At 38.4% G+C, this 22,940-nt stretch overlaps 1 protein-coding gene across 4 annotated transcripts in view; it reads right to left on the bottom strand.

Annotated features, from left to right (window-relative positions):
- The window catches only part of STK32A (serine/threonine kinase 32A), a 97,821-nt gene that overhangs the window by 52,468 nt on the left and 22,413 nt on the right, over positions 1 to 22,940 (bottom strand). For all 4 annotated transcript variants that reach the window (XM_074313732.1, XM_019739132.2, XM_074313731.1 and 1 more), the window contains exons 3-5: positions 14,937 to 14,992; positions 13,573 to 13,724; positions 276 to 449 (exon numbers count right to left, since the gene is read on the bottom strand). In XM_074313732.1, the coding sequence (XP_074169833.1) occupies positions 276 to 449; positions 13,573 to 13,724; positions 14,937 to 14,992 (382 nt within the window). The remainder of the gene's footprint in view (positions 1 to 275; positions 450 to 13,572; positions 13,725 to 14,936; positions 14,993 to 22,940) is intronic.

The following is a 22,940-nucleotide window of genomic DNA, read 5'->3' as shown; positions in this document are numbered from 1 at the left end:
CCTTTCCTCCTCTTTATCCAGGCTTGTGGTAAGATAGCATCAGTATTTATTGATTCTGGTCTTGCTCTTGACTGACTCTAATCTTGGGTACGATGTGCTTAGTTTGTTTTTTGTTTTAATCTGCAAAAGAAGGACAATAATGCTACTTCAAGGGACTGTTGTAAGAATTAGGTGAGGATGAAGTGTCATGTTTAACAAGGACCTGTTGAATGCAGCAGGTTGTGAATTCTTTCCCGTGCACTCCATCCCAGGCCGTCCCCTGGGACGCGACCCACCTGTGAATGATGCGCTGGCTCTGCAGGTAGTCTAGGGCCATGGCGAGCTCGCAGATGAAGAGCTTCACGGTGACTTCCTGGAAGCGGACATTCTGCTGCAGGTGATAACGCAGGTCGCCACCTAGCAGGAGGTCCACCACCATGAACATGTCCTCCTCATCTTGGAAGGAGTACCTGGAACAGAATTAGACATGGACGTGTGTATAATGCATTCACGCACTAGAGAGTCCGAGAGGCAAAGAATACCCTACAGACCGCAACAAAGAGTTGTTGAGCTGAGAGCTCAAGCTTTGGGAGTAGATGGTCTGTCACTAGCTCGATGACCCTGTGGCCCTCAGTTTCCACATGTATGAGATGAGAATGACAAGGATATCTACCACATTTGATCACAGTAAAGAATAAAGTATAGTATCGAAGTCATGCCCAGCAGATAGCACGTACTCATTAACTGTTGTTTGTACAGCCTGAGAAATAAAGAAAACCCCATTTACACACTTATCATTAATGATCAGATCCTAACCACACTGTTGCAGGAGGTCCATAAAATATGAATTACGGGGCCTCCTTGAACCATTCGCATGTCCATTGTTCTGCGCTAATGACTTCATTGCCCAGCAACATTATGACAAATGTACCACATTAATGATAAGAAAAAGACATAAAAGGGGCAATAAAGAAGAAAGTGCACAGTGCAAGGTAGTAATTCACCAGTCTTTGGGATGGGGAGGTAAGGGACAGCTTCTCAGCAGAGATGAAACCTGAGTTCGGTTTTGAAGGATGGTGACAATAATAAGTAAAAAATAAAGCTAATATCGCTGCTGTTTCTACCAAGTGACTTCCCTGGGACAGCCCCTGAAGCACGCTACAGTGTTAACGCCTGTCAGCCCCACCACACTGTTCTTCTGTTCCCATTTTACAGAGGACATGAAGACCCAGTGAAGTTTAAGTAACATGCCCAAGGTCAAACACCCAAGAGATGTTTGAGCTCAAGGGTTCTACAGGTCCAAAAGTGAGATTTGAGAGAGAAAATAGCACATATTAAGCATAGACATGGGAAAGAACAGAGTGTGAATGGGGAAAGGAAATCGTTTGGCTTTGCTGGAATAGCAGGTGTAATGGGGAAGCGTGAGCCTGGAGAGGAAGGCAGAGGGCAGATCCCATGATCGGAGTTCATTCAGAGTCTGTAGGTGTCCAGGACACATTGAAGGGTTGTAAGCAGAACGTAGGATCAGACACGGGCTTCACACTTGAAGGAGCACAGGTGGACGGATCGGAAGGGGAAATGAGCCACAGGAGAGCAGAGCTGGCCTCTGCTGTTTGCAAAGAGCCTCCTGTAAAAATGCATTCCTGCTTCTTGCATTTGTTTTGTTTCCCTCAAAGCAGAGACATGATTTCGAGTCACAGTAGAGCTCTCTGTATCAACACTGTTTTAACATGTTTCTTTTGATATCATGTCAGTGAGATCACATTTTAAAGTGCTTTTTTTTTTTTCTATCTCAACTTTACTGAGTCATGTTAGGTAAGTAACAGCCAACAGAGATCAAAACAAAAAAAATTAGAAAGGAAAATAAAATTCAAAAATTAACAAAACTTTCAGTTTTTGGCAGAGCCTGATTCCCACCTATTTTTTTTTAAAATTAGTTTCAGGTATACAAAACAATGTAATAGTTAGACATTTATCATTTATATCCCAAAGTTTTATTTGAATTCAAGAATTAAGTGCCTGTAAGCAGTGTCTGGGGATGCAAACCAATTCCTAGTGACAAATTCTTTGCTTAGGAAACAAAGGTAGAATATCAATAATAGGAGAACTGTACTTGGTACATTTTCTTCTTTCTAATGATCATTGTGGTAAAGGAGGAGGAGGGGACTTGCAAACAAAAGAAAAAGAAATTCCATGAAGCATTAATCTGAGGCGGTTACATTCTAATGAAGACTGATTGTCCTTGATGTTTCCTTGTTCAATAAGTAAAATAGTGTTTACCACTTAAGACTGAGTCACACAGAAGATGTCAGCAGTTAAGCTCTTGGAATTTAGACAGAAGACAGGAAATGCTTTGCAAAAATCTGAGAAATGCATCTTTGGTATTATTGCCTTTTAGGAAATGATCTTCTTCAGGGTGATACAATGACAGTCGTCTCTGCTATAGGTTTAACGGGAGTCAGAAAAGGTGTCTGGACCTCGGCTGTTGGGTTCACAGTCCTTCTAACTGCACCACTACAAAGTATACAAGTATTTGCTGTGTTTTAGAGGTCTCTCAACAAGCAACAAGGTGCTAATTAATATGTAGACATGCCTGAGACCTGTTGCACGTTAGGTGCGTCTCAGCTAATGTAACCGAAACAAGATTGCTCATGGGATGTGAGCGAGGTCTTTTGGGATGGCCAGCCAATGGGGTAGGGCTGGTGTGGTGAGTGAGGATTAGGTACGAAATAGTGGGAGAAGAGCCTGCTAACTATAAACATTTCTAGATGCCAATGGAAACAACCTACACAGACTGGGTTAGGATACAGAGCCGCTGACTAGGTTTAGCTCCGCACACGAGGCAGGTGGAGGGCAGAAATCTGTGACAGACCACAGGACTCTCTCCCATGACTCCACCTAACTCTAAGGGGGGACAAGGGTTTTATTAAACTCACCCTGAATGAACAAATGTTTTTATTGGGACTTGGGGTAAGCTATTTTTTATTCCAAGAACAGATTGGAAAAGGTGTTCATCGTGGCAAGATAGCAACAATGTTCAAACACGCAGGGGATTACTAATCAAAGAAAGAAGAAACCAAGGCAAGAAGCAACATGTTTCCCTTGCCCATTATGAATATAAATTGATTTAATCATGGAGTCAGGTTTGGCTGTTAAAAATCATCTTTCTTCTTTAGCACATCAGATCTGAAACCGTCTAGCTCAGATCTTAGACTCTCAGAGGGAAGATAACCATTTTATTTTCCAGGATTATACTCAGTAAAATATGTGAGTATAACACAGTTTGGTGATAACTAGAATATACAAGTTCATATCACAATCTGATTTTTTAAAAATAAAAGAGTAAGAGCTTTTCGTACCTTGGCCATTCATCACTTAGACTCACTGTTGCATTTTCGTAACTTTTTCTTTTTGATATGTTGTATCGTGGCTTATTTATTTCTTAGTTGATAGCTCCAAAATTAACAAGCCTAGTCGCAGTGCATGTGAAATGCATTGGACGGTATGCTCAGCAAGAGAGGAAATAAGTAACAAAAGACCACCCTACTCCATCACATTTGAACCAGACCATTGCAATAGGCTACTCTAGCTCCCCCTGTGTAATCTGGGACCTTTCCAATCCATTCTACACACCACAATTATGTTTAAGATGTGAGTCTTATGTCATTCAGCCTTATAAAACCCTTCCACCTTTTTCCATGCTCTACAGAACCCTGCATGGTCCGGCCCTGTTTACTTTTCCAGACTTATCTTTAATATCTTTTCATTCCTCAACTTGTATCTCATGCCTCCGTCTAGACTTAGAAGTCTGTGATATGGGGTGACCTGTGCCCGCACTCACAGTGCTGTCCACCGCCTGGTTATTTTCTATTCATCTTTCAGTCTCAGCCCAAGTATCACTTCTCACAGAGACATTTCTCACACTCTATATTAAATCATGGCTCCCTGTTACATACAATGTCATATTCTTATTCACCGAATTTATCATCGTTTGAAAATATTTTCCCGTGTGCTTGTGGATTAACTGCTTTTATTCCCACTGTGCTATCAGAAAGCGTGCCTGCTTTTGCTCATCCTCGACGCCCCAGTGGCTGTACACTGTCTGAAATGCACACTCTACAAATGGTTGTAGAAAGGAATAATAAATTAATCAATGAATGAAAGAAAGAAAAGAGAAAAGCAAGGTTAGAACACAAGTTTGGGGTGGGTCTTTGACACATTCCACAGGTTCTCGTTTTAGAAATCACCGTGATTACCAAGTAAGTTCACGTAAGTCATTCATATGCTTGAAGCTGTTTCAAGGAGGCCATCTTGAGATAAATCTGAATCTGAGCGTTGGATGAGAGCTAGAATATTCTTCAACGCAGTGTTTTTCAAATGGTGGCTCAAAACCCATTAAGGGGTTGTGAAATCAGTTTGGCTGGTTCTGACAAGCTCTTGTTTTTCAAAGAAATAGAATAGATTGAACAACACAGAATATATGCTATTTAAAAAATGTAAGGCTAAAGATTATAAAACTTTGTTTTTGTGAATATAATGTTTGTCTCTGTGAGGGTATCTACTGGATTGTGATGAAAAATATCTTTCTCCCGATGGGCTGCTGTCAGAAAACAAACCATGACACGAGAGCAACCTGCTGCCTGCTGTTGAACAATTGTGCCAAATCCTCTTTAGACTCTGCCTGAGCAAGGGTCAGTTCTCATATGTCCATCTAGCAAAGCAAGGGAAATGCATGACTGATATTAGTTATTGCTTCTAAAAGCCTTTAGGTTTTGGAGAAAAAAGCACTGCTTGATTCCTCAAAGATGTCATCAACTAAAACACACAGTTAAGGAAAATACAAGTAGAAAATGCACAGGCTTCACATAGTCCTGGGTTTAAGTATCACTTGTGAATTTATAGCAAGTCCCTTAAAGGAAACAAACTCAGGGATTATTTGTACATTGGGAATAATTTCATGCACCATGTTGCAACGAGTACAGTAGATATAATGTTTGTAAAGTAATTAGCACAAAGCTCGACACATAGCATAATGTGAAAAACTTGGCCTTCAAGCCAGACTGCTTTTGTGTTCAAGCCCCAGGTCTTCCCTTTAACATCTTCATAATTGGAGCAAATTATATAAGCCCTTAGCCACCCGATCTGTAACGGTACATGCCTCTTAGGGCCGTTGGGGAGATTAAGTGATATACAACATGATGTGTCAAATTTATTTCAACAAAAAAAGAAATGAAAATACTGTTTTGTTGTCTCATCAGGAAAGGTACTACCGCAGATAAATCAGCTTCTAATCTGTATAAATTATTTATTAGACTAAAGGGTTTCATCAAATACTCAAAGTTCACACTTCCCTGATTGTTCCTTAAATGTTCCTTTCTAAAAAAGAATTTTTATGAGATAAGGGCCTTACAAATAGATTCAAATAAGTTTCATATATTACCGTTTGTTTATGTGCCTTTAAAATATATATTTTTTATTCTAAAGCTTCCCTGACCAACTCTTTTTTTCATTCCTAGTAATTTTTTCTTGAAAACACCAAATCATTTTTTGTGTGTAGCATTTCCAGAGTCTGAATTTTGTGGATTGCATTCATGTCGTGTCTTTCTACATGTTCCACAGCTCTGTGTTTTGTGAAAATTGGTCAGATCTTGAGGCTTGCTCAGATTCAGGTTTGATTTTTTTGGTGGAAAGACTACTGCACAGATGGTGCGTGTTCTTTGATCAGGAGGTATATAATTAATAAGTATCTTTTCATGGTGTTATCAGCCATTCATCACCTGAATACCTAGATCCAAAAATTCCTTAGGGGTTGTAATATTTGAATTCGATCATTTCTCCTTTGTATTTTAGCTGGAGTACTTTTATAAAGAAAAAATGGCTTTCATCAATTATTGGGTTACTCTCAAGTGCCGTTCCTATAGGAAAGGTGAAACAATTGCTTACATCTTTCATTTGCCACTTTTCAAAATGATTTGTCGGTTTCCTAGACTCCTCCAAAAGGAATCAATAAGTTTTTTTTTTTTTAACAAAATAATAATGAATTCCTAGGTTTGATGTATCGTCCTTATTGATGCTAGTTGGATAAGTTGGATCGTGTGTTATTTTGAAATGAACTTAGGAGGTTTTGATAACTTGATGACCTTCTGATATGAAAAGATACCCTGGCAATCTTGTACATTTCTTCTTCCAGACTGTCTGAGAGATAGAAGTGTTCGCTGCAATCTGGTTAGTATTATTACTAGGTTTGTTTTCAGTACACAGAGATAGAAATAAAGATATTTGATACAGGCAAAGGTATAATGCACCTATACTTACATAAATGTAAGCTAAGATAAATAGATCATAAGTTCATAATGACACTAAACCTGTTCTCGTTTGAAAGACATCCAGGTTTCTACAGTCCTTTACTATTATTGATAGTGTAACCTTGAAAACTTTATGCATATGTTTTTTGTGTGTGCTGACCAGTCTAACTTAGGTGTAACTTGAGAAGTGGGTTCCCTAAGATAAAGGTTTGTTAAAACGACAGGTAAATGCGTATGTAGTTCTTGCCCAATGTATAGAGTTCTTGCCCAAATGAAACTCCATAGTGGGAGTATCATTTTAGATTTTCAATAGCAATCTATGAGAGTGCCTGTTGCCCCACATTCTCTCTCGAGAGTATATCGACAAATTTCCAGAAGTTTCTAACTTCAGAAAAAACCAATCTTATAGCAAAAACACTTGAAACTTATATAGTACATTTTCGCTATCTCATAAGTACCCTCATACAGTTCTCCAAGGAGAAAACACACCTTAAATGCCCTCATGAAAACACACATAAATGATCTCATCCACTTTTATGTATCTTGTGTGTGTATCCAAGTTTAACACCCATATATCTAAAGTTCATAAGCATGGATAATTTTGAGTTTATATATATCTTTTTGGCAATAGGTAGAATGGATTTGAGGGAACTACCATATACTGTGTTTCCCCGAAAATAAGACCTAGCCGGACAATCAGCTCTAATATGTCTTTTGGAGCAAAAATTAATATAACACCCGGTATTATGTTATGTTTGTTATGTTATGTTATGTTATGTTATGTTATGTTATGTTATGTTATGTTATGTTATGTTATGTTATGTTATATTATACTCGGTCTTATTTCACTATAAGACCAGGTCTTATATTCATTTTTGCTCCTAAAGACGCAGTAGAGCTGATTGTCCAGCTAGGTCTTATTTTTGGGGAAACACGGTAATAGTTATGATAGATGGTCATTAAAACTTCCTTTTTAGGCAAAAGAAACTTTTGTGTACTTTTAACACTCTTGGTCTTAGTTCATCTCCCCTCTACTTTATCTTTCCTGACCTATTCTTGCCAAATTCAAATTATATGTAACCCCTCTCTGTTTCTCTCTTTGCACTTCCATAGCACTTAGCCATTTCTCTGCTACGGAACACTCCAGAAACCTAGCTATATAAATGGTTTCATTGTATTATATTGTATCGTGACCAAAATATTTTTGGCCTGAATTCCTCACTTGACTGAACAATGTGAGGAATTTGCGCTTTGCTCGTCTCTGTATCCATCAGCATCTCGGCTTATAGCTTGGTCCATAATGAATAGCTGTTTATTCAATGGTTATTTTACAAATATTTATTGTACATTTGTTCAGTAGTGCTGAGGATAGAGGAGTAAACCAAAGGACATGGTTTCCCTTTTCTTGAAGCTAATAGTCTATAGCAGATAAACATCTATTTTCACAAATACGTATGTAGTTGCAACATGTGCTGTGACATGTAGTTATAACATGGCCTGTGAGAGAAGAGCAGGGTACAGTGATGGAGACTAACAGAAGGGCCTCATTTTGATTGTAGGGGGTCATGAAAGCCTCAGAGAAAGTAACACACATGCTTGCCTGATTCCAACCATAAACAATAATAGCCTCAAATGAAATGAATGAAAAGCCACAATTTACACAATGAGAAAGCTTGTGGGTGGTATTTTAAAAATCACACATAACAGGTTGCTGGTTATTTTCCTGATGTCCTCACGTAGTAGTTGATTTTCCTTCAGTCCTGACCTTTCTGAGGACAGAGCTATGAATGATATTTTGTGATCTGTCAGCTCATCTGTACTGGCTCTGGAAATGTTATTTATGAGGCCTCTCTGGGGAAAATTGGGCTATTATTATTTTCTGCATAATCTCACGAGACGCTTACCTCAGAGAATAGGAAAGCTAGGCAACAAGCCAGAGGAAATAGCATCTCGCTACCCATATAAAAGGAAAAGCCAAGACACAAACTTGGAGGATATTGAGGAACAATTAAATCAGATTCTTCTTACCCACAGTGCTTATCAGGGGTTCAGAAAAGTGAATTTTAGAAGTTAATACTTGTTGTGCTTCATGACACTCACTGACTGATTGCAGAAAGACCATCTAAGCGAAATGAGTTTGGGTCATTGACGGGATGGCAAATGGCCACTTGTGACTCAGGGAGTGGCTGGGCAGGCCTGACTGGGCTGAGAGACGTCCAGAATGTGCTGAGTCACACATTTTGATTGGCCATTTCTCCAGAGTGGATGAAGTGGAGAGTCAAAAAGTTCATCTGGCACAGGGTATTGTATACCTTCTGCCTCTCAATTCACAATTACCAAGTGGTAGAGCGGAGATTCAAACTCACGTCCCTCTGCCTCTGGTCCTGCAAAGATCCTGGAGTGGGCATGATTATATTAAGAGATGTGAGTATGCAAGAGGTGGCAGTGGTATGATGGTAAAAGAGCAGAAAACCAGGAGCCAGAAGCCTGGTTCCACCACTAACTCACTTTATTCATTCACTCAATCGTTCATTCAGTCAACAGATATTTATTGAGCACTAATTGTGTGCTAGGCACTATTGTAAGAGCTGGGGAATGAGGCAGTGAACAAAATATATAAATTACCTGCCTCATGGAGTTTGTATTATTGCGGGGTGTGAGAGACAATAAATGAAATAAATTCCGTTTCTTTCCATATTTTGTCACTATAGGGGATGGTATTAGTGTAGCAGAGCTGGGGCTGTGACATCAGGATTCCTGGGTTTGAGTCCTAGCTCTGCCAATTCCTGGCTGTGTGACTCTGGGAAAGTTACTCAACCTCTCTGAGCTTCCATTTTTCCAAGTGTAAAATGGGAATAATAATCCCTATCAACCTCGGTTGTTAGGATGAATAAATGAGATAATATGTGTAAAACCTAAAGTAATAGAATACCATTGACAGGAAAGCTATTATTATTGATGCTGTGACTCTGGCTGCCTTGAGTTCTCACAGTCTGTCTTTCCCTGAAGAAATGCTGGGACTCTGAGTCACAGATGCTGGAGATTGTTTCCAGAGAACCCATTTATTCAGCTGTGTTCAGCCATCTGACAGGGCCCCCTTTATATACTTCTAGTACTAGTGGTCCTTTCCACTTAAAACAGACCATCGTGTCTCCTAATATCCTGAAACCACACGTGGACCCTTTCTGTTCACAGGAACATGAGACACGGGTAAGGGGAGGGAGAGTTGGGTTTAGGAGAAAGTGAGCCCTGAGGAGCTGTGTGCAGCTACAGGCGTAATCTCAATTAACAAAAACCACCTGGGGAACTGGCTTGCTGGGCAGCTCTGGGGCCTGTTTGTTTGCAGGCTGTGGGTTGCCAGGGCTTTGTTAGCTGCCCTCAGGAGAGATTGGCAGGAAGATTTTATTTGTTTTTCCTGGATGCCAGCCGTCAGGCAGCCTTCACTTTATAACCTGGCCTACATCTAACCACTGTGTTCAGAGGGGGACCAGGTCCATGGAGGCTGGGAAGGTTGGATTTTAATCAGAATGTCCCTTCATCCTTAACACTGCTGCCCCCAGACTAGTCAACTTCCTCCTTGGAAACCCCTCAGCACACACACCACACATACACACTACACACACACACACACACAAACACACACACACACACACCCCTACCTCTTTATACTTAGTACCTTCATGCACTTTTCACAGTTCATATATTCAAGTGCCATTTGACTAATGCCAGCCTCTTGTGGTTAATGGAAATGCCAGGCAGAGCCGGGCTCTATCCACTCCTGCTTACCACTGTATCCCCACGCTGTGGCTCTCTGTTACAATTATGTTGCCAGTTTCATCAAACAAAAATGCAAGATGCCCATTTAAACTGGAAACGCAAATAATGAATGGTTTTCCGTTAAAATACGTCCCTGTGATACTTGGGACATAGACTATTAGGTTGGTGCAAAAGCAATTGTGGTTTAAAAGGTTAGCAGTAATTGCAAAAACCGCAGTTACTTTTGTACCAACCTAATAAAAATTATTGGTTATTTGCCTGACATTCAAATCTAACTGTGCATCCTGTATATTATCTGGCAACCCTAATTATAACTTGTCTGTGATGCTCAGTAAATACATACATGAATGAAGACAGACAAGCTATTACATGATCAAAAAACAGAAAACCTCAAATATATGGTGATGGAAGGAGAACTGACTCTTGGTGGTGAACACACAATGGGATTTATAGATGATGTAATACAGAATTGTACACCTGAAATCTATGTAATTTTACTAACAATTGTCACCCCAATAAATTAAAAAACAAAAACAAAAAAACTGAAAACCAAATGCAGACATTTTGCTACAAAGGCCATACCAACATGTCAGGAGTGATTACTTCAAGGTGATAGGATTACTGGAGAATTTTTCTTTTTCTTTGTAATTTTCTGTTTTTCAAGAAGCTGTTTTGCAATGAGCAGAAAAGTTTTCAAATGTCATCTATATATGTATATACTAGTATACACATATTCATATATGCTTGTATATATAGATACACATGAACTTCTTAAAAAACCTGCTTAAGAGAGAAACAATTTGTGTTTTCCTTAGCCTGAAAACCAGAATTTTTGAACACAGCCCCTGAAGTTAGGGACATTTTGAGCCTCCAGGAAAAGATTATTGAAAGCAATATTAAGAGACCTACATAGCATATCAGAAAATCAGTAGAGTACATGAAGTGGTACAAAGGAGTTCAAAAGTGTTGCTATTTCATTAATCATGCAGTGCTTAAAAAAAATTGGCTCCTGAAGTTTTGAGGATGTAAAGATAAGTCTAGTTAAATCCAAGACACAAATCTTGATTAAATTGAACGTAACATACTGGGGAATCTTTGATTTACTTTTTCTTTGATTTGCAGAATGTGGATGGAAAACAAAACAAACGTAAGTTCGTATAGAGAATAAGTTGAAGACCCGTCCCCCCCCCACCATACACAGCTTCCCATGATGCCTTGGGGCCAAGCAACATTCAAATTTGTCTTTTGGATATTAAGACTGGCCCATCAGTGATGGACACATTCCTTAATGAAGCAAGAAAGGAAAAGAACCACCATCTGTAAGATGCTTACTACGCGCCGGGCACTGAGCATAGAACGTTGTCTCACTTCATTCATAAAACAACCCAACTTCCACGTATTAACCCTATCTTAGAACAATATGACTTAAGAATGATAGATTGCCCACAATCACACCCCCAGAAGCATTGCAAGGTGCTTGACAGTTGTGGAAAGTCACTTATATTTACTGTATGTTACTTACTAAGGCCGAAAGCGTTTATTAGAAGGAATTAACATGCTTTCTGAAGATCTTTGGCTCAGGATTTGAAAGACAAAAGGGTTTTCGGAATGCGTGTCTTCCAGTTTTCAGTTCTGAATGTGGTGCTAGAATTATGGGGGTCAGGGGGAGGTTGTCTCTTCTCTCTCCTCTGTCAATAATAATGGTGCCCAACTTTCTGTTGTGAGACTCAGTGTGAGAGGAAGGGAAGGACAGTATATATGTCATGTTATCACCAAGACAGCATGCGTGGAGAATAGATTGTCTTCTGGAATGACACCATGTCAGCACACAGCAAAGTTTGTAAACGTTGGCCAGCTTAAAGTCTCATAACACCTATGTTGTAGGAAACATGGGTCTAGAGTGAAATCAACTTTGCCTGCTGAGTCATGAGAGACGAGCATGGAAGGGTAAAATGCTAAGTATGTACTTAGGAAGGCTTTCTGGTCTTCAAGAGAGAAAATTAGCGGGCTAAACTTTTAAAGAAGAAAACGTGACTTTGAACAAAAAGAGGCTGGGAAATGAGAGCGCGTCCTCATTCTCAGGGTGGAAGGGGGGTGGGGAAGAGGCAATTTGATGATTGCTAAGGCTGGGGAAGAAAGAGCCGCATCCATTTAACTCTTTATGTGGCTGCATTTTGAATAGGCCACTCTAAAATACTGATTAAATACATGGAGCCTGAGCCAAAATTAGACTCCACCATATCTGAGTAGTGCATAAACCGTAACAGACCTATTTCCAAGTCACACAGAACCATCTTCTTTTCAACTGTGGTGGAGAGGGTGTGAGCAAATTGTATATTAAGTGAACTGTGTTAATTAAAGATAGAAGGAGACAGGTTTAATGCACTAATTCCCCCAGAGGAATGTCCCTAAATACGCAATGACATTTCAATTATTTTTCCACCAGTAGTCTCTAATAAAGACTTTTTTTTTTCCCCTTAGCTAGTAAGTAAGCACTGCCTGGTATGCATATTTAAATAACAGTCATACTGAATTAGCTTTAAGAATTGGCTCTTAACATAATGGCTGCATTAAAATGTAAAGCCAAATGAGTGAGCCACAGAAAGAGTAGGAAATAATAGATAATGTAAGCTTCTTCACCGTTTGCTAAGCCTTGGGTTGTGATAATGGCTTTGAGAGCAGATTACTAAATTAGTTCCAGTTCTGTTAAAACCTATCTGTCGAGAAAGGCAGCACCTATTCTTTTCCAACTCGCAGGTACATACCGTGTTTCCCCGAAAATAAGACCTAGCCGGGCAATCAGCTCTAATGCGTCTTTTGGAGCAAAAATTAATATGAGACCCGGTATTATATATTATATTATATTATATTATATTATATTATATTATATTATACTATACTATACTATACTATACTATACTATACTATACTATATTATATTATACCCGGTCTTATAAGACCAGGTCTTATATTAATTTTTGCTCCAAAAGATGCATTAGAACTGATGGTCTGGTTAGGTCTTATTTTCGGGGAAACACAGTAGTTGGCTTCTTAAGAAGCATGGTGCAAGGGAACCAGTAATTTATTGCCAGTAATTTTAAGGAGACAGTGCTTTGTGCAAGTTCTAAAAATCAGCCTTATGTAGGCCAGTGATGCAATGCTTTGTACCCAAAGTCTCTGCCCCACCGTTAATGGGGAAAAAGTATCTGAGTGAGAAGACATCTGACTCATGCTTCACCATATTTAATTACAGTGCTTTAAAAGAAAAAAAAAATTGACCTTAAGGAAAAGGGGAACTGTGACACCTGAACCAAGCAGTACTTATTGGTGACAAATAGAACACCAATTTTGTTTCATTATCAAGTCAAAGAAACCAAGCACGAAAGTCCTTGAGGGAGACCCTGAAGAGGACTTTGCAAATGAACACCTGGAAATCAAGATGTGTCTTTGCAACAGTATTGGGGGTGAAGGTGGGAGTGTCTGCATTCAGACGTCCAGTAGAACCACTTACCACAAGTTAACCAGGAAAGGATGCTCCAGGCCCTGCATGATCTGGAGTTCCTTGAAAACATTTCTCACTTCGTTGCGCTCCACACACTTCTGTTTGTTCATGTATTTCATCGCGTACATCTTTTTGGTGTCATTCTTCTGCACAATGCAGACCTAATGGTGCGAACCAGAGTGAGAACATGATTGGAGAGATGATGAATCACAGGGACAGAGACAGAACAAATGCATTGTCAGCATGGTGTGCGGGGCTTGTCACTTACAAATTCTCTGATGCTAATGTTGCTCCTTAGCTCTGATTTCAGAGTGAAAAAACTTCGTTTTGTTCCCCTACACCAGGTCGATTCCTAAATTTCTGCTTTTTCAAACAAGTTTACTTATTTTTGCTTTGGGGTTTTGCTTTGTTTTTAGGCAGCATTTTAGAGAAAGTGCCTGCCTCCTTGTTAGGAATCTTCCCATAGCAAAATCCTTAGTCTGCTTTGACTGACTGAAATGGATGGGCATGGCTCAACTGTCAAGCTGAACGATGTTGTTCAAAGAATTTCTGTTTACAACCATAGGTGATTTCGTGTTTCCCTGAAAATAAGATGGGGTCTTATATTAAGTTTTGCTCCAAAAGACGCATTACGGCTTATGTTTAGGGGATGTTATCCTGAAAAATCATGCTAGGGCTTATTCTCCGGTTAGGTCTTATTTTCGGGGAAACACGGAAAACTACAAAGGACTTTCAGTACTGGGAAAACACTGAACACAATGTCCAGATTTTTGAAATTCTTTTAGAAGTTCATACTGATGAAGTAGATGGCAGATAATTTTAAAATGCAGGTTCAATATGAAATATTACGCTCTCTTAAAGGATGTCTCCACTAAGAAACTGATCATCAGGATTTGAATCTAGAAGATTCTTACAATAAAATTAGACTGGGTATATATATTTTTCATGGTAGGTTTTTTGAAAATAAAAATGTGGTACAACTGGGGGCAAAACAGAAAGCAGATGGCTTCTTTCCCACATGAAAAGATTTAAGTCTTATTTGACAAGATAACTGTAACTGAAGGTACTGGTACAATTTGAAAATGATTCTGAAATCTTACTCTCACCTTTAGAGGACAGAGAAAGCCTTAAGCTCCAGTGAGAGTAAGCTGATTTGATTTTGAGATAATTCTGAGAACAGTATATGTTCGTTATGTATCTATCTGTCACATGCTTTCCTCAAACTGGTGACAATTTTATAAAAATCCCACTATAAAAACATCCCTGAATTATCATTTCTTGTGGGCCCAGTAACTCAGTAATCTGGACGTTTTTGGACGCTCTGTTCCCTGAGCCACATAACCCTGCTGGTGGTTAATCATTTTGATTCTCACCTTCCCAAAACTGCCTTTCCCAATGGCTCGCAAAATTTCAAAGTGGTCAAAGTTGACTGTAAGACAAACAGAAAGAAGTACATTGTGAGTGATTATGAGTTGTTCTTTAGCAGCTAATCAATAATAAAGATTGGGCTAACTCAAAGTATTGTTTAAAGCACTATTCCAGACGACCTTAAAATGCCCATTCATTCACCCAGTAAATATTTCTTGAACACTTATTATGCATTAATCACAGCATTTAGAGTAATAATAGACATCAAATCTCTACCTTTATGGAGCCTGTAGTCTACTCCATACACAGAGAGACTCTTATGGATTAAACAGTCGCAAAATAAGCGGACAAGTGAAACTGCTGTATGTTAAGAAAAAGATGTAGTGAGGCTCTCAGCATATTTGCATGGGATTTCACATAGGTGGCAAGGTCAGGAGCATCTCAGAGCAGAAAGGATTACAGAGAGATCTGGTTTTCTTTGCATATGGCTCTACTTAGGGATCAGCACTTTAAATATCTTCTCCCTGCCTATTTTCCCCCTACAACCACTCTTTTGTAGCTAAATGATTTCAATTTTCCCAAGTGGGAAACTGTTACATTCATAAATTTATAGAATGAGCTGATCCCCAAGGCACACATACTTAAGAGATTAGCATGAATATTTGCACAGAGGTCCACTGAATGGCACTTTAAAGTTGAGATGATCTTTCCCATCCGCCATTTAAAAATTTCCACTCCTAGAAGTCAGAAGCAGTAGATGTTTAGTTTATAAGTGACATGGTCTCTTGGGTCAGTGCTCATGGAATGTTTGGTGATGAGAAGAACAAAGTATAGGTTTTCCCAGACGATGACAATCTTTGGTTTCTTACCTTGATGTTCCACTTTGTTTCCTGGTTTTTGAAACAAGAATTTAGATGAGTAAGATTCCAATTGAAGGATTTTTTTTAAGAGTTTATTCAGAAAAAATTGTGAAACATTAGAAGGTACTGTTCTTCTCTTTAAATACTTCTTCTCTTTTTTTCAAGAAAAATTAGATTAGCTTCTCCAGAAGGAAAGAGTGATAAGGGACCGATTAAGGTCTTTCCATGCTTTCTGAGAGTTGAAACATTTGTATCATATGACTTAATCATCACCTCCTCTTCTGAACTCCCAAATCATTTTTCTTCTAGCACAAAACCCATTTAATCATGTGAGACCCCATGTATACTGTGTTTCCCTGAAAATAAGACCTAGATGGACAATCAGGTCTAATACATCTTTTGGAGCAAAAATTAATATAAGACCTGGTCTTATTTTACTATAAGACTGGGTTTATAATATAATATAATATAATATAATATAATATAATATAATATAATATAATATAATATATATAATAAATATAATACCGGGTCTTATTAATTTTTGCTCCAAAAGACACATTAGAGCTGATTGTCTGGTTAGGTCTTATTTTCAGGGAAACACAGTATTACAAATAATTCTAGATTTAGACTCAAAATAGTGATTTGACTTGTGATAAGTAACAGACTCTCTGAGTCTCCGTTTTCTCATCTGTAAAAATGGGACTGACCCTTCTAGATATGAAGAGAACAGCTTTTACTCAGAAAGTGCTAATAAAGCTGCCTACTTATTTAAATCATTCACTTTACTAGCGATGTTATCATCCAACACTCCTTGAGTGCCAAGTTTCCTTCATACACTAGACCATAAGCTCAATGAGGGCAGAGGTGACATGTCATTTTGCTCATCCTGGTTTCCTTGGCAACTCAGAAAATTCCTGGCTTGAGGTAGCTGAAGGCATGACTCTTTGTACTTCCCATGGAACCTAGCAGAGTGATTTACATGTATTTGGCCCTCAGCGAATAAATCAGTTTAAGCTGCAAGAATACACAAGATGCACCAAACAACTGTGTCTTATAAATATAAGTAGTGTAAGCATTTGGGTCTTCTAAGGAAGTTTTTTTCAAATTGAGTCAAGGTCCGTTACTGAGTTATGAAATAAATGAGTGGTAATGAGAAGCATTAAAAAATTTAAATGGAACAGATTAAAAAATATCAGAAACACCTCAAATGTAGTAAGAATAGTATCGCCTCTGAAACCTCTTTTTGGTTTTATATATATATATGTACATAGATATAATACTGGATCAGGATATAATTTTTTTGGTATATTTCTTACTGTGGGTTGTGGTCAAAATAACTTAAAAATACATCTTTAAATTCTCTTGAGTTTCAAATGGACATAACTAAAGTATTGATTTTCTCACACTCCTTGCATAAGGCTGAGTTATACATTATGTACCATGGAAGTGTTAAAAAACAAAAAAAAACCCACAAGGATTTATTTGCAAGTTTAAGATTTTATCTTGAGCCAGTCCAATAACTCACTGGGATTTCTCCACTACAGCCTAGCGCCAGAAGGCTTTAATGACATTTTGGCTTTCCAAGCATATAGCAGGCATCTAGAAAGCATCAAGTTCCCTTGTGATATGAATCCATTTCATGAGCAATGTCTCTTTATAAGCCATTTTGTGCTTTTATAAAAGTGGTAAAAGATGAGATACCAGGTTGCTGATAAATTTCTTTTAGCAGCACTGCCTTAATTAATGTCAGGTCAGATCCCGGAAAGTGACAGGCCTAAAATTGTAGAGATAATGCATCTTATTGATGCCATTATTTCTAGTCAGTTAAAGAGTAGACTCCCGTTCAATTTCATTGTGCCTAAAGTCACTTCTGTGTACAGTAATATACCCTGTGGCCAAAGCCAGTGTCAGATTAAAAGTGACTGGAAGCAAAGCTCTTATTGCTTCTGTACAGTTCCTTCTTAAATGTCCAGAAACAGCATCACCAGTCAGGAGAAAGGCGGATTGAAAATGCAACCAACCCTCTTCAATTCAGACAAACTGAGAGAGAGATGAAGTCAAAATTGTGGATTGTTTTGTCAACAGAAATCCAATAGTATTCTAGGCATATAGGATTTACCTCAGGGAAATGTGGACTAGCACACCGACGGTATACTTAAACCTTTGATCAACAAAGTGTAGTCTTAGCTAGCAAATTATGTATGGCCCACGGTCCAGAGTGGGCCTGCAGCCTGTTTTTGTACCGCCTGTGAACTAAGATTGGCCTTTACATTTTTAAAGCGTTGTAAAAACAACAACGATAAAGAAAATGTAACAGAGACCATATAAAAGCCAAAATATTTACTAGCTGGCTCTTTACAGAAAACTGGCCAAGCCCTGGGATTAAGAGCACGGTCTCTGGAGGCAGATTTCCTGAGTTCAAATCCCTGCTCCTACAATTAATAGTTGTGTAATCTTGGCTGTTTACCTCTGTGCTCTGTTTCTTCACCTGTAAAATGGGGATGGAAATAATATATACGTCATTGTGTTTATAGGAAGGTACTATACATACTTTTATATGTAAAGTACTTGGAATATGAACTGGAACTAGTAACTGCTTTCCTTAGTAGTCTTATTCCTACCTAGGGAGCCGCGTAACTCAGAGCTCGCAGCAAATCCCATCTTAGGCAGCTCTTATCACACGTGGATGTTATCAGGCAACATGGAGGTAAATGGGAGCCCTCAGTGTCATTTCTACATGTTTGGGGTTTTTGTAGTCTATGGTGTGGGGGTTCTTGCAGCGTTTCCTCCAATCTCTAAACCAAAGTTAATGTTTGTGTGTTTCCTGCTTGTGTCTTGTCCTTGGATTGCATTCTAAAACTTCTTTTCTGGTTCATGGAGAGGCTCTGGTTCCAAGAAGACAGAAAGACCCTCTGGAGATGCTGTGAGCCCCTGGGTAGTGGTGGGGCCTTGAAGATAGCAGTTGAGAGTGAGGAGAGGCGGCACCTGATTCCCACTCACACTGACAGGGCCTGCAGAACAGTCAGGCAGAAAAGGTGCAACCTTAATACTTACCTGCTTCAGAGCCTTGCTTTCACACGGGTGTTCTTATCCCCTTCTTAGCAACCAACATGTCAGTGTAATGTTCTTAAGGCTGCCTGGAGGTGTATCAGCTTAACAGATGACATTAAAGGGGTCTTAATGTTCTGTCACTTGGAGTATTTTAAACACTAAATATCCTAAAATAAGTTACCTTCGAGTTTTTGTTTTTTTTCTTTTTCTTTTTGGTGGCGGTGGGGGTGTAAGTGCACATTCTCCACTAATGAACCAGACACAGAAATTTTATCTGCACGAGATACCTGCTTATGTAGGGGTTCCTATGCATTTTGTATTTATGTCTCATTTTATCGTCACAAAAACCTTATGCCCTGTGTAAATGGGGGGCTTTGGCTCAGAGATTAAATAACTTGCCATGGTTATAAACTAGTATAGCAACTAATTTATATTTGGGGGTTACGTTCTAAAGACAGAAAGTCAAAATTATGTATGAAAATACTCTAGGAAGGTACCCCTTTGAAAACCAAGAATCTTTCAAAAATTCCCACATGGTTTTCTCTCGTGTGAGCCCTGAATGAGACTCATGCATTGTTTTTAGGAGCTATTGTATGAAAAAGAAATTTTAACACTAAAGCCACATTCAGCTCATTGGCAGGCTCAAAATTTTAGAGTCACATGAGAAGTAAGACCAAGTAAGGGGACAACTAACTGTTGTCACAAAGCCACCCCCAACACTTGAGTGGAAAAAATGGGCAGAATCAATCTACTTGAGTCTGTTCAGTTGTATTCATGTAAATTCAATATACACCTTTCTGATTCTGGACCCATGTTCTTAACCACTGTTTTTATAGTCATCTTAATGTTATGCTTTTTGTGTATCCACCCGTCCCAGAGGTAGACTCAGGGAAAGCAAGGAAGGATTTCTTTGTCTCTCCTTTTAGAATCCCATGAGTCAACACAGGTTTTTCTGAGTCTTTCTCTAACATAAACATGCTGATTATGGAATCCAGTGCTGATGTTTTTATTTCCTTTATTTTACTTTTCATATCACCTCCCCAGCCTCAACATTCTGTGCAATAAAGGGATCAAGGGAAACCCTTTTTAGATTTTGTCATAGCACTCTGATACTTGCAATTTGGGAGAAGAGCATTCTAGAAAGCAAAGCAGAAAAATCCTTTTTTTTTCTATTTTTGTAGGAAAGATGTTTGAAAAATGTTATTTTTGTGTGTGTGTGAAAAAATTATTCCAGCCTCAGTAAGTACCAAATCATGAACATATGTGAGACCATTGAGAACTACACTCTTTCATGTTTATGTAAATTTTTCTATTGATGATGGACAAAGGACACCAGCTGTGTGACCTTAGATAAGTTAATCGTTCCAAATCACAACGTGTCCATCTGTAAAATGAAGCTAAGTAAAGCTGGCTTGCAGGTAGTTTTGAAGATGAGATGCTAGAACCCAGAAGTATATTGTCTGACCCACTGAAAACTAAAAATTACAAATAATAAAAAAGTACAGTTATTCAATGAAAGTTAAGTCTTCTTCCCATTTCAAATTTATAGCTCCATTCCCAGAAGGCAACCACTGTTAACATACTCTTGTGTATCCTAAAAGAGATTTTTCTCTACATATGTGTGTTCCTCTTTGACAGCAATGGCAACATATCTTTATTCCTATGGCAACATAGATTGTTAAAAACCCTTTCTACATCATGACATTGCTTCTGTCCATTCATAACATCACATGTAGATCTAATTATTTTAAAGCTCCATTTTATTTCATTGTGTAAATGTACCAGACACTGTTTAGCCTATTGAGGAACTTTCAAAAATGGTTCAGTTATCTGCTGTTACCTACAAAACCACCACAAACATTCTTGATCAACTTTTTTGCACATGTTTGTAGGCAAACTTTATAAAAGTAGAACTGCTGGGACAAAAAATGTTCTAATTTAATAGGTATTATAAATAGCCCTTCATACCAATAACGCACAAGAATGATTTTTTTTGTCAACCTGCCTTGCCAACGCTATTACATCAACTATCATTGATCAGACAAGTAAAGAAAAATTGGATTATTACTTTACTTTATATTTCTTTAATGACGAGTGAAGCCTCATCTTTGTATATGTATTTTTTCAGAGAAGTACCTATTCATGTATTTTCCCTTTCTTTAATGTGTTACTGATCATTTTGATTTGCACGCACACTTAAAAATGTTAAGTAACTCTTTTTAGCATATCTCAGGAATATTTCTTCTAGGCTGTCCATTTGGCTTTTGACTTTAAAACATTTTTGGTAATGCAGAAAATTTAATATTTAAATTTATATTTTATATAGTCAAATGTATCAATATTTTCCTTTTTGTCCTTCTGGGTTGAGTCTTTCTTAAAAAGGCTTTTTTTTTTTTTAACTTCAAGATTGATAAAAGCATGTACTTATATTTTAAATCAATAGCTTTTGACATGCATTTTTATTGTACTTGCTATTGCTTTAATTTTTGCAACCTATTTTTCTAAAATACAACCTTAATATAAATAATGTTGTATCTACTCCAGATACCTAGAACAAAAATGTTTCCAGATTTGAAAGTTTCCAAAGAGTCCTTCTGCTGCTGCTTAAATGAAAACAATTGGTAATTTCCTTGTATACAGCCATACCAACATGATTGTTAAAAAGTAGACATTTTTAAAGTGCATTGGGAGAATATCCTCTTAAAACAAGCCCCCCGTATCTTGCTTATATTGCTAATTTACTTAGTAAATGTTTTGCTCACACAGCATAATGTTATATTACAATGCTATTTTGTCCGAATTGAAGCAAATTAAACCAGTGCCGTGTGAATAAGTTCAAGAACAAGTGCAAAACAAGATAAATTCCCCAGAGAAAACAAAAACTGCAGGTGACCAACCCCTAGTGTCAGTGAAAATCCATGTATAACTTTGACTTACCCCAAACTCAGCTAATGGCCTACCGTTGACCAGAAGCCTTACCAATAGCATAAATAGTCGAGTAACACATATTTTCTATGTTATATGTATTGTATAGTGTATCCTTACAATAAAGTAAGCTAGAGAAAAGAAAATGTTAAGAAAATCATAAAGAAGAGAAAACACATTTACATTATTTGTTGAAAAAAAAATCCACGAATAAGTGGGCCCATGGAACTCAAACCCATGTTGCTCAAGGGTCAACTGTATATGTATAAAAAAAGGTCAAGCAAAACACTTGACTTCTTTTTTGTATGTGTTAATTTGGTATACAAATTTACTGCTTAAACATGACACTGCCCCCAGCTGTGATTCTATAAAGTCAAAGTCAATTCAACATAAAAACAGTAATTGCTTAGCTAACCACATGTCCCCCTTCTTCCCTCCAGTACAGGAAAAATAGGTACATATTATCCCCTGCCCCACCCCAGTACAGCAGAACAGACACTTAGGTGGAATAGAATAAAGGTTGCTCAGAGACATTTATCACAGAACTCAGTCTTTGTTCGCTGACAACACACATTTACTGACTGGGACTTAGCATCTCGTACGACAACAGAATAATCAACAGCTAATAATCTAACATTTATGTAAGCAATATCAGGCATTATTCTAAGCATGTTACATATGTTCTCTCAATTTGCCATGCATCCTATGATTTCAGATGAGCAGACCGCAGCCCAGAGGAATTAAGTGATTTTTCCCAAGGCCACATCGTAGGCAAGACTCTGGTGCTGCCCTCAAACACTGTTCTCTAACTGTGGCCCATTAAACACAAATAATCATGCCCAAGACAGGATACATAGCACTGAGCCGGGCAAAGTTCCTATTTCTTCTTCTCCTCTTCTTACGCAGCCTTTCCTTTTCATGGACCCTCTCTCACACCCCTGGACCCACCAACCGTGTGTAGTCATTGGTATCTGCCAATCATCATAGCCCATAAGCCTAGCCAGAAGCCTTGGTCTCGGAGTGGGACTATGACCCACGCCATTCCAATCAACATACTCATGCAGGATTCTCTGATCTGGAAATGAACACTTCCCTCTCTCACACGTAGCTTCCAGAACATGACAGTAGAACTGGCAACATGTAGAAAAGGCAGATCAGCAGGTGCAAGGG

Source organism: Rhinolophus sinicus, linkage group LG10 (genome assembly GCF_036562045.2).
Source record: "Rhinolophus sinicus isolate RSC01 linkage group LG10, ASM3656204v1, whole genome shotgun sequence".
NCBI lineage: Eukaryota > Metazoa > Chordata > Mammalia > Chiroptera > Rhinolophidae > Rhinolophus > Rhinolophus sinicus.
This window is presented reverse-complemented; position numbering and strand designations above follow the sequence as displayed.